Below are 13313 nucleotides of genomic sequence, written 5' to 3' on the forward strand. Positions count from 1 at the left end.
AGGAAGCACTTGCAAAGCACACTGAAGAATTAATGAATTGTTTATGGTCATGTTTTAATGCTCTGCTCAGGTGATTTTACACATTCAGACATCAGAAGAACCTTTTGTGCCACTCAAAGCAACTCTACAATAAAATGGCTTGCTAACTTTATACTCTTTTAATATGTAACAAAGTACTGTCTATTAGAATTTGATTTAAAGATCCTTTCAGAAGTGGTAAAAGCACAGTGAAGTTCCATAATACTCGAGCTGAGTGGCTTAGCAAGGTCATGGCCCTGATCTGGAAGTGATTCAGATGAGAATTCTCGTATTTCATAAAGTTCCTCAGAAAGATCATGCTGTGAACAATGGTGGCTTGCAAGCTTGAGATATTTGACAAAATCCAACAGAGATAAGTTCAAGCCATTTAACTTAAAAGTCAATAAAATACCCTCAAATTGGTAAGCTGATCCGAGATGGTCAGGCAGAGGACTCAGCAAGGATATTTGTATAAATTATCAGTCGTGATACCCCACAGGCTCTGTACCAGGGTTATCTAGTTCAATTCGCTGCATTGAACAGATTCTTGTCTGTTAGTAAAGGACACAAGAGGATGTGGAAACCAAGAGTACCCCTGAAATTCTGCACTCCAAAATTGAATAATACTAGCTTTTTAGGGGGTTATTATGAAGCACTTGACAAACAACAGAAAAAGTCTAGCGATTACACACCAAATCTTATTGAAATTTTCCTAATCAGCAAGCTTATGTCCATAAAAAGTAGTGCCAGGTGATGTCCTAGGCTATCAGGACCCTGGTGAATGGTATACACAGGAAAAACAGAGGGCAACTCCCTTATTTGAAAGCATCATTTCCCACAGTAAGTTCATGCCTGAGGGATTTCAGATTGAGGAAGACATGAGCTGCCCAAGGAGGAAAATCAGTAAGGATCATTATTTTGAACAAGAGGTATAAACATCACAAGAGTTTAGTCCAAAAGCATAGTCCCTTTTACCTCTGGGGATCATACCCACAGCTCTCATTTTCCACAGTGAAAAAGAGTCCTTGAAATGAGGAAGAAGAAAACAGCAGCAAAAACACAATTAGGAAGTGATGAGAACTTCAAAAGAACCGGTCTACCAGAACCAGAGATTACAGGCCTGATCTCCCAAAGGACAGCAATTCCAGAAGAGGGAGAAGCATGGGTTTAGTTTTTCAACAATCAGTCCCAAGCTCTCAGTCAGGTTGTCAATCCTACTGCTGAGCAACGGTGCGGCGTAAACATCTTCAGAAGAAAAATTTGGATCTTGCACAGCTATTTAGTACATTCTAGTGCTACCTGTTTTCTCAGTCTCATAAACGAAGCTTTCTACACAGCCAGACAACAAACCACAAAGCTCCATACAGAGAGAACTCTTAAGATGTTTTTTTGTTTTCTTTTAGTAGACAAGCAACACCCCATGTATTAAGATGTCATAGGTCAGATTCTAATTAAATTCAAAGAAACTTAATGAAATAACTTGAATTACTATTCTTAATGCACCGAATCAAAATCTGATAACTAATATTTATGCCTACAATTGCAGTAATGCAATAAAATTATTTATGTAACAAACACTCAAGCAGGATGTGCAGGCTGCCAACAATGAAAAATAGAGAAGATCTCCTAATGGAGCACCTGGAAATGCAGTTTCCTGAAGTGCTAAGCCAGCTTTTTCCCACCTCTTGCTGTTTACTGAAGAAATAAAAATATAGTCTCATTAGTTTAACCCTGTGACCATTCAGTTTAAAGTTATGAAACTCACTAGAAACCAGAAACGCACAAAGATTTATTTTCTTCTACCAGACTTTAGTGGGGGTGGAGAGAGAGTGCAGAGGGAAGTTATGAGCAGGTGAGGTTTACTAGCTATAACAATCTTTTGGAACACAGCAACACAGAAGCAATTAATTATATTATTTAGATATAAATAATGCTTTTTAAATGCAAAGCATGCTAGTTTTGTTAAGAGTATTAACACTATACAGATGTTTAAGTGAAAATATTTTAGAAGTACACTTGCAAGCAAATGTAGATGGACTAAAGTTAAGACCATCTAATCCACCAACTTTTTTTTTTTTTTTTACAAAGTTAATATGCTTTTATTCTGACTATTTGCATATATTTGTTTAAAAACACCAGAAACAGCTCACTCCAGATAAGCAAGAAACAATATGAAATACAACAATTTGCAGGTAAAAGACAGTCTAAGTCCTAGCCAATGAAAATGAATATTGCGAAAAGTAGTACTGAGAAAATGAGCATTCTTGTCTGTCAATGTAAATTATTGTAGAAGCAATTTAAGTTGCCAACCATGCCATAAGCTGAAAATCAAGTTCAATAAAACTCTTCACAGAGTTTATCCTGAGTTTGGGATTCCCCCACAAACACACTAGCGGTGCCTAGCAGTGAGTGTGCAGATCTCTGTACTGGCGTGCGTTAGCCTCGCAGCTGAGAAACGGCAGACACCTAAAGCACTCCTAGCACACCCTGATATCTGCATCCCTTCTGCAGAGCAGATCCTGAGAAAGCACCATGGATACACACACTCCACAGTGAGATTCTGGTTTTATCCACCCCCCTTTTTTTTAAAATACTGTAAACCAAGCACCAATATAAGAAATTTGAGAAATCTGATCAGAAGGATGAGAGTTTTTCTAAGTCTTGTTCCAGCAGTGCACCACAGAAGATCATGGCACAAGACAGAGTGACTTGATGAAGAAGCAGCAGTAGGAATTACACAGAAGAGGAATGAACAGCCTATATGGCATTTTCTGATCTCACACCTTTTGAAAACAGAACAGGCAATGCATTTAAGAGATTGCTACACACAGAAGATGATCAAATATGAGATGAACAATCACATGAGGAAAAGTAGTCCCAGACATGTTAGGCCAGTTCTTTGACTTAGTAAGCCATAGTCGCAAAAGACTATGAGAGACTTAAGTACACAGAATAAGCATCCAAAAAATGAATTGTCAGACTAGAACATTTATCTGTCAGAGACTGACAAAAATACAAGCAAGAGAACAAGGTAAAGGTTCTCTCTAGAAAGGCTTTTAAAACCCAAATGCAAGCATCTGAGGTAGCAATGACTGATGCAAGGGCATAGCTAAAACAAAAACTGCTTGTCACAACTTTAGAAGAGTTTCTAAGTTTCAGTACCATATAAGCAAATGGTACCTGGAATGGCTGGACTTGAGTCAGAAGCTGATCGCACGCTGAGGATTTGGCAACTATGCTTTCTATAGCTTTGGTCTCTTCTTCCTTCTTCCCTATTCTCCCTCTCCTGTTTTGAATGAGTAGACGAAAAACAAAGCACAATGGGATTTAACTGAAATTTTACATGTTAAAATATCTCCTTCGTTATTTTGACAGAATAAGCATCTTATGTGGACACTAATGTAGCTTGCATACATATTAATTACTCAATATAGGAGTTGTTTTCTACCCTGTTAGCAGGAAATATTTGTACTAATATGATTACTAATGATGTTCTAATATGATTCACCAAGTGAATGAAATGTTAAAATTTTTTTTTCCAGCTCAGGCAAATCATAGAAATAATAAATCAGATTGTTATTAATCATTGGATTTGGAAGAAAAGTTTCAAGACTTCTAGTCATCCCATTCAAGAAATCAGTGGACAAAGGTAATTCTACAGATAAGAAAAAAGTAACAGATACTGTATTGCTACTCAACTTGTTTGAGCTTTAACACTTACAAACTGTTGCAAAATTAAGATACAGTGTCAACTAAAACAACCCCAACATATCAACAAGGAGACTCCAAATCCATGGTGGTTCCCCATCTTACTTCTGCTGTCCCCCCACTTCATTTTTTGCATAAAATGAAAGTGCTGTAGAAAAATAGCATAAGATTACATGATTACAGCTATGCAACACAGTAGAATTTAATGCAGATAACACTGAAAGTTATCATTCAATCTAACCTCCTCTGTATTGCAATGCCACAAGAACTCCTTGAACTCCTATCTGAACTTAAATAGCCCATTTGGAAAGGCAGCCTTCCTTGTCATACGATTTCTTGCCAAGGAAAGTCTACCAAACAGAAAGGTAAGCTGTTTCAAAGATCTATACCCTTCGTTAGAAATACTCATACCTTATTCCTACCCTGAACCTGTCTTCAGTTTCCAGCACTGATCTTGGTACATTTGCATGCAACAGAAGGAAGTCTCCTCTCTATCAAATCTTTATTTCTATAGAGGTGTTTAAATCAGTCAATTCACATGCTAGCCTTCTATATTAAGCTTATATTAACAACTTATGCTCTTAGTCTTTGGTTGCAGATTTAACTCTTGCTCCTTTCAATTCTCTTACAGTTTACTGACCAAGTGTGAGGTACTGCTCTTCCCACCTATCTCAAGTACCTTTTCTTTCTCCTTTACACAGGGTCTGGCAATTGTGCTATGAGTTAGATGCAGTCACTAATCAGCAGAAAAATAGCCTACAGAACCTTAGGAACGAAGCTCCCAAATTTCAGATGCTTGAACTCAGCAGAGTATGGGAGTTTAGCTACTTTTATTAGGTAAACACTTGAAATTAAAAAGTTAGAGCTCTGCATCATCAGCATTTCAGCCTCAATCTCCACTACTTAAATAATATTAGATCATAACAGGAATTAATTATTCAGAGGTACGGGAAAACTACTATGAAATCTGACTGCTCAGTGGAACTCTTGGAAATCAAGAGATTTCTTATGAAGGAACAACAATTACTTTTATCACAACTATTCTAAAGCACCCAGGTTATACAAAAAGAATAGACTGTCAGTGTTGCTTCAGACAAATGACCCAAACCAAGTGCATGTATTTATGTCATTCCTTTTTGGTCATTATCTTCCCTTCAAGTATTTTTTTTTCCCCAGGATGAAGTAGTATCTTCAGTTTTTAGCAGCATCCCCCACAATCTTGGCTTAAGGAGATTCCATTTACTTTTTGCTAAGAGGTATTTTGCAGCACTGCATCCTTCTAGCACCATTTTTCACTCATTGTCTCTGAATTCTAGTTATTAGTTCTAGTCCACTCTCCCATTTTAAACTCTCCACTCGTTACCAAAAGCATTTTGTCCACATGTCACACAGAGAAACGTTAAGTTTCATTTAGTGCAGGAAAACCCCTTTGAAAGGCCTTCCAGCAGCTGCTTTGCTGTTCTCTGATGTGAACTCATATTATACGGCACTCTGTCCGCACCAGCTTGGGCCAGCAATCACTGAAGGATCACCAAAAGCTGTTTATTTGACATAGCTCCTACATATTAGGTTACAAAGTTTTCTCTACATGGAAGTAGAGTCTCAGATTTTCAGCTCCGAATAACTATCAGCTGAGATGATGCAGTGGCCTCTATACTCCATAGCCACACCTAAATGTCCTTATTCAGTGTGTTTGGCAGGACAAACTCCATAATTTATCAAGAGTCAAATCAACTCTCCTGTTCTCTATATGGGAGAGAGTTATTGAAGATTTTAGACAATGCACATTTGAAGTATTTTTTAGTGAGTAATTTAACCAGCTAGCCCTCCTGTTACCTTCCCATTCCCATGGGCAAAAAAAACAGACTGTTTCTGAAATAATCATAGCAGCAGTATGACTGCTCTGAAGTTGGCACCAGAACAGGTTTTTCAGAGAAAAGTAACTTCACACCCTCCTGAAAAGATGCACTGATAAACAATTAATTGCCAAACCTCTGACTGCCATAGGCTCAGAGGGGCAACTGCAAGGTTTGAAGTATTAAACAACCATATTAGCCTGAAGACTTCTAGCCAAACGTAATAGCTATGCCTTATTTCCTAAAAGCTTCGTCTCACCTCTAAATTTTAGTACAGTACATAACCCCAAAACAGTATTATGCATTTGTACCTTTTGCTACATTATAAAGAAAGGAGAAAAAAAGAGAGAAATTCTGATTCTGTAACAGGAGTACATATTTCTTGCTCTTCCCTCTGTTTCTACTCGCTTCTACCTCATACTACAAGATCTATTATAATGAAAAGCACTCTTTACAGAGCAGTACTTGATGCAGTAATGATGTCTGAGCCCCCTAAATTTCACCTTCATCCTCTACCATTCTGAAAGACTTGTCTAGCTATTATGTTCCTCAGCTTATCTCTTGAAAGGAAAAAAATCTCGCAGAGCACTGCTCCCAGCTCCCTCTCAGCTTCACCTAAACCCGCTCAGACTCCTCTGTTGGATTGTCCAATCTAAAGAAACGGCTTTCACTTTACAAGCCACAACACATGAATGATAGTACATAAAAACAACACTTTAATAAAAGACATCACTTCTTAGTCAACTAGAACTGGAAATTCCCCATTGCATCTGAAAGATTTCACATTTACTAGAAAGCACCAAGCTTAGGAGGCTTCAGACTAGATCAAAAATATACAAAGTACAACAGCAACAATCCTCTAAAAACTGTTCTGTTTCCACAGGGCCCCTCTGGTGGAAGCTAAGACAAGCTAATATTCTAAGAATAAGGCACGGCTCCCGCAGCAAATTTAGGTCTGGAGGTGTCCATTACAAGACTGATTGTGATTGCATATATTTTGGATGCAGAACGTTCATTATTTAGTCTTAAAGTAGGTTTGTTCGACAGGACAGGAAGAATAAGAGGCAGAAGTAGCCTCTGTGTAACTATCTGAAGGGGGTACCTGTTGCTCCATTAGAACTGAGATGGGAATTTCTTCTCTTCCCACTCCATGAAGCTGCCTCTTACATTTCACGCAGCTTTCCCTGCAGGCATGTGCGGAACACTGCACTGATGCTCTCATTCCAATTGCCATAGCTGAGAAATACAAGATACTATTATACAATCATCTGAACATGGGCCCGGAACATTTTTTTTTCAAATCCAAGAATACACAAATGAAAAAACTGCATGTGACAAATGCACGCAGTTTGAAGTATTCCCAACTAATTTCAAAACAACCAACTATAAAAGAGATATAAGGTAAACTCTGGGAAATCAGTTAACTACTTGAACATGAAAACTTTCTTTTCTGGTTTGTTACTACTCTTCTTGTATCTTCTATTTGAAGAAGACAGAAACCAGCAAGCAGCACAGAACATCCTGAGTCAAATGCAAGTACAAATCCATTGCCCTTTTAAAGAACTTTTAACACATACATAGCTTTACATTCAAAACCTACAAAAGGATATCCTGTGAAGGCCCAGTTGTATCTTAGTTGTACCAAAATATCATTCTCATTTTAAAAAGTCTTCAAAATATTTGAGCATAACCACTGCAGAACTGTCAATCTGAGCCTGCATGGACCCTAAAACAGTAGCTGTCAGATGCAAAATGGTCCACACGTTCTGACCTATATGTCAACTGTTATACTCCTCATATCAACAACATTAATTCTCAAACACTCAAAATCATAGAAAGCACATAAAACATTTTAAGTTTATCATATAGATCTATACTAGTCTTTCCACTACAGTGATGACACGCTCAATGGGAAAATTGGTTCTTCCATGACAAGTGGCATTTCTACAGGCCATATCTTTCATTTTCCTGAAAATGGAAACAGCCCACCCAAGTCTGGAAAATGCTGATCTGGCAACTCCAGCTGACTGGATTAAGCTGATCCAGAAAGGACAGAAGCAGCAGTAGCACGAGAATCCTCAGTGCAGCATGATGCTGACTAATCCAACGTCTTAAAAGATGATACCCTTTGACTGCTGAGGAACAGCACGATGAGAACCAGTTTGGACACTGAGCAAGTCAGATTTGTCTGGAAGAAGGCTCCTTTCAAAAACCACCCCTGAGAGGGAATTACATAGCTCTGTAAAATGACACGTCTCCTCCTCGAAGACACCAGGATAATGGTAAGCATGACGAACTGCCTCTTCAAAGAGCCTTCGACAAGCAAGTAAATTAGCAGGCCAAAATAGGTATCAGTCTTGCATGTAAACAAAGCGGCTCTCAGCTTCAGAGAGTGAAAAGCAAATGACAGAAATGACAGTCTAAAGATCACCACCTAGAATTATTTAGAAAATAAATAAATAAATAATAATAAAAAAAATACTGCTATGCTACAAAGCACAGGATGTTGCTGCAGCAATAATCACAGGATAGATGAAGCTTCTACAACACTAGAGGAATTTACAAAGTTATCCATGTTCTGTTTTTCTGCCAATAATGGCAAAACATATAAGAGAACTTCTGAGACAATGCAGTATTTAATCCCCTACAATACTGGTTTGAGGTAATCTATACACTGTTAACACTGAATATATTCAATAGCTGCCTACCAGACACTATTGCTGACCTAGCAGAATGCAGTCTTAAAAGTGTATTTTGAGAAAATGTGAACTACAGAAGAGTGTGTGGAAGGCAAAAGGTTTACAACCACACTTAGGTAGACACAAAGCAAACTCATAAGACTTCTCCAGCATAAGCATAATGTACTGTTTAGGTTTACAGAAGAAAACTATGTCTGTATCAAACTGGCTCAGTTAAAAGGATAGTAAATAGAAAGATAAATATGCACACTTCCACACAGATGTGGATATGCAGAAATGGCCTTATACATTTTAAACAGCTCTCAATCAGGTACAGTAAAAGCCAGTAGCCATCCTTCTAAGAATCTCAAAATTAATGATTTATTGGAAGGTACAAGCACTTACTTCTTCATGTGTACCTAGTATTAAAGCTCAAATGAATATGACGATAGAAATGATGTGAAAAGTAGTTCTGCAGGAAACTTGGGATTTTGAAATAGAACAGTGGAGCTACATACAGCAATACCAGACAAAAGAGAAATGGTTTCTCAGTTTTCCCATGAGGAGAAAAAGGAAAAAGCTCCTAAGCAGGTAAGACTTCATTGTCTGGAGAAACAAAGAGAAGGAAAGGAAAATAAGAGATTTGATCATTCAGATCCTTTCAGCATATGTAACCAGAAACCTTCTCAAGTTACAAGATGTCAACTGGATTGACATGATTTTCAAGTTTGAAAAATATTTAGCTATATTTTACCTTTATAAAACCTAATTCAGAAGTTGGATTTCCTTAAAATGTACAAGAGTGCAATAAAAGAAAAGCCCTAAACTCAAGTTATTATTCCACATTTCCTTAATACTGGGTGAAGAACAGAATTACTGCACCTGAAGACAATCTGAAGAAACAAACCCTCTCAAGACAGCTGATTCTCTTGTCCTTGATATTCATACAGTTCCATCAATCAAAATAAAAATCTAGGTCATCAGTATTTTCAGTCAGAATGCAGGAAAAACAGTACATCTTGTGATCCAAATATTCTCAGTGAGTGATGCAGAACACTTGGTAAAGCTTCTGACAGACATTTCTGACAGGACTTGAATCCTCTTCTCCCCACCTCCCCCTAGTATCAGTTCATTCCAGGTTCAATACCTTTTTCAGATATACTGAAGTCAAAGGAAGAAGGGAAAAGTTGTTCTTTCCTGCCTGAGGAGAATCTTGGACTGACAGAATTTGTTACAGATGTCATACGCTATTCTAAACTGGACTGTATCACATCCCTCCACCCATATTTGAGAAATAACAAATCCTTCACATGGGATTTGCTTAGTGTCACAGATAAGAGTCTCAGAATTAGGATCTTAACCAGAGTATCACCAACATGGCTTACCACCCAAGTCTGTCCCGTAACTTTTTCCTCCTTTTTCTCTGTACTCTTCACAGGCACAAATCCTGTCAGATCTTTAACTTGAAAAAGTCTAAGTCTAAGGCAATGCATCTTCTTGTGCAACTCCTTCAGCAGTTTCAAAACAGCAGCATCTCTTATTTCAACAACTAGAATAACTCTGATCCACTGTTAAAAAACATCTCCTTCTTCAAATCTGTCCTGACAGATAACCCCTTACAATCTCTCCAAACCTCAGAGCATTTGTTTGAGAAGAAATGGTTCCTCCATAAAGCTCAGCCTCAAAGATACTGCCATGTGGTCTTCATGGTACCAAAATCCAAATGGTAGGAAGAACAGAATCCAAAAGAAGCTGATCCAAAGTGAATCCATAAAGGACATACCCAAGTACCACCGGAAAAGGAGGACCTGAAAAAGCTGCATGATAAAACGACCATAATAGGGACCTACGAAAAATTCATGAGGAAAAGCAGCATAAAGTCTCTTATAATGAAAGGCAGGAATCAAACTGGCAAACATAGAAGAAAGCTATTGTAAAACACGCTGGTATTTTGTTGTCTTTAAAAGATAAGTTTATGATCTCTAAGTGCAGAGACATATTCTGCAGTTACATAGTCACCTCTTATCCATGCATTTTGTTCTTAGATCACAGAAAAACTGAAAGGCAGCTCTAGAATCTATTGACATTAATGGACAATGAGAAGAATTGCAGATGTTAGCTGAGACAAAGAGACTGCCCAAGATGTTTGTTTCTGGGAAAACTCTTCATTTAAACTTCAGAAGATGTGGAAAACAACTCAAAAGGTAAGGAAGGGATTCCCAAGGGATGGGATTCCACAGGTTTTTGAAAAGAAAGGACAGCAGGCATGGAGCACCACCCAGTGCTCAGAGCATCTGCCAAGAAGAAAAGAGGGGGCTCAGGCCACCCCCACACAGGATGAGACACATCCACGCCCCTGGGAATATCCAACTTGCCTTCGTGAGTAGTGGGCTAGGGAGGCCAAGAAGTGGAAATAAAGCCACATTTTTCCATAGAGAATAGTTAAGAACCTGTAAATATTTACACTGGAGGACCAGAAGGCTTTATACAGGTGTAAAATATATATATATATATATATATATATATATATATATATATATTTTACACCTGTATATATATATATATATATATATATATATATTTTACACCTGTAAAATATATATATATATATAAAATCCAAGTGAGTTTTATGCACGTAGGGTTTTTCATGCATTTCAAAGGGACTCTGATATGTTGCCTACTCCTTCCATGGAACACTTATGGGAATCACTTTGCTCATCGGCTACTGGAAACACCTCAGACTGCCCACGAGCAACGAAACCCAACATTATTGGCTTTTTGGTCCATTTGATGCTTAGGTGTTTTCTGGTACTTTGCTAGTTGGCCACAGCTAGCAAGCAAGTTACATGTAAGCCTGAGAAAGCCTGGTTGCACCACTAAAAGTCAGTCCTAGGCAAGGAATTGTGCGCTGCATCCCCGTGAGAATAAAATGGAAAGTAATGTCCAAGCACAGTAAGAAAACAATGAGACCTTTGTAGCAATTTTACTACACATTCACTAGCAGGAGTCTTCTACTGAATCTCAGAACAGAATACTGAGAATGTACTGTTTCTCAGTACAGAAACGTAAGTTATATCTAAATTAATTTCTAAGGAAGCATTTTCTTTCAGCTCTCAATTCCCTTTGATGAGATAGAAGCCACACATCAAAAAATCAACACTCCAGGCACGGCAGCAGGGGAAATAGCTGGAGAGGCAGGTATGTTGACTTGGCAGTGAAATAAGAGAAGAGATTCTCATCAGCTCTGGAAAAGGAGCAAAAGGAAAAGGCCAGAAGGAAGAAAAGTGTCAAAAGTAATTTTGAATGCTCACAGAATGTTTTACCTCATTTCTGGCAAATGGGAGGCTGGGTTACCAACCATATGTACCACAGAGTGATAGTATGCTAAAACAACACTATCATGTTTGCATGAAAATTCACTTAAGTTTTTCAATAGGATTTCTCTAAAAAGATGGGAAGAATCTCTTTCCACTGACATACCACACTACTGGGATTCAAGCAAACCTAGCCTAGGCCCAACAGCAGTTCAAATGCGTTTCATAGGACTTACATGACACCTTGCAGAACTTTCTGGGGATCGAGGTCAAATAATCTATCAACATAGTGGCGGCTACTGGCCGTTACTTCCTGCAGAAAAATAAAAATATCTATTTTTAAAACATAATTTACATCAACTCATACGATAGCAAACAAAGACGAATGACTAAAGCAGCAGCAAGTCTACAGAACCTACCAAACAAGATAGCAGCAAAACCACCAGATCATATTTAAATGTGCAGTATGTTGCTGCTGAGCAACATCCACACAAAGAATTAACCCTGTGTTTAAATGTGATTTAAAGAATAAGCTGCATCTGATGTGGATATCCATGTATTACAAGTCAAAGCAAGTTAACAGAGTACCTCCAGGTGTTTAAACAGTGATGGATATGGCATGCAAGAAGGGGTCTACTTTAGGCATCAGTACTGCCTTCGCTTCAATCTTATTATGTGTAATTACTACACAAAAAAGAAACAGAATTCCCATAACAGAAAAAGCTCTGAAGAACAGTTAATGTTGCTCAAGAAGCACACTCACAAGCAAACCCTCAAAAATAAGGAAGCTCCTATTAGGACATTTTTCTGAAACTTACCTTATTATAACATATTCACACACTTCTGAGACTGTCCTATAAGCTGCCCCACACTGCTACCAACCAGGAGAGCAGCACAAGACTCTCCATAGCATTCCCAGAGCTACTCTATAGCGCAAAGTGAACTAACTCTCCTCTCAGCAACAGGACCATGGTTGTAGGTTAAACATTTATGTGCCAGTGGGTTGTTATTCTCTTTGAGAAGCTGCAAACTCAGAGATTACAAAGCATTCCAAAAAAAGAAGGGTGGGAAAAGGGAAGGGAATTTTCCCTGCAGGTTCTCCTGAACATGTGCCAGAGCACGTTTCCATTATCTCTGTTCTTGTTTCTTTTTGCCTACTCAATCTTCTACTACGCTTTTCCCGTTTTTCCCTCATGAGTTTTCCTTCGAAGAAGCTATAAGGAAACTGCGAATTCCTCTTTGCTCTTGGAAGCATCTACGTTTGGACTAAAGCTGCTCCTGCCTCCCCATCCAGATGCAGGAGGTGCCAGCAGCTCCTCTCGCCTGCAGTCTCACACAAGTCTGAGGGAAAAAGAATCATCTAGAGCCCGCAGGACTCGTCTCCAGGAGCACCACTACGCTACACCAAATAAACTGCACCGCTAAACTTCCGCCAGGTAATCAAGGACGGCGTTTGGGGGCACAGCGGCAGACTTTCATCTACCAGATCTATCTATCTATATATATATATAAAATCTTTTGGACTTCAGACTCCCCGCTGCCTTCTGTTTCTAGAATATCCTGGCTTCCAGCCTGCTGACTGGTAGGTCTGCAGCAGGTCTATCATATTCGGGAAAATAAGTTTCTTTCCCCCCCCCCACCAACAAATTAAGTACCAAAAGCCGTATCCGCGCTACGGCAGCGGCGGGGAGGCCGGGAGCGGCGAGCCGCGGCCGGCGGCGCCGCGGGGCCGGCGGGGC

At 38.8% G+C, this 13313-nt stretch overlaps 1 protein-coding gene across 1 annotated transcript in view; it reads right to left on the reverse strand.

Annotated features, from left to right (window-relative positions):
• The window catches only part of ARMC8 (armadillo repeat containing 8), a 64452-nt gene extending 51623 nt beyond the window's left edge, over window positions 1–12829 (reverse strand). The window contains exons 1-2 of the mRNA XM_085303931.1: window positions 12733–12829; window positions 11811–11907 (exon numbers count right to left, since the gene is read on the reverse strand). Of these exons, the coding sequence (XP_085160057.1) occupies window positions 11811–11907; window positions 12733–12829 (194 nt within the window). The remainder of the gene's footprint in view (window positions 1–11810; window positions 11908–12732) is intronic.
• Between the last annotated feature and the right edge of the window lie 484 nt (window positions 12830–13313).

Source organism: Rhea americana, unplaced genomic scaffold (assembly GCF_003343005.1).
Source record: "Rhea americana isolate MKP2758 unplaced genomic scaffold, rheAme1 scaffold_200, whole genome shotgun sequence".
Taxonomy (NCBI): domain Eukaryota; kingdom Metazoa; phylum Chordata; class Aves; order Rheiformes; family Rheidae; genus Rhea; species Rhea americana.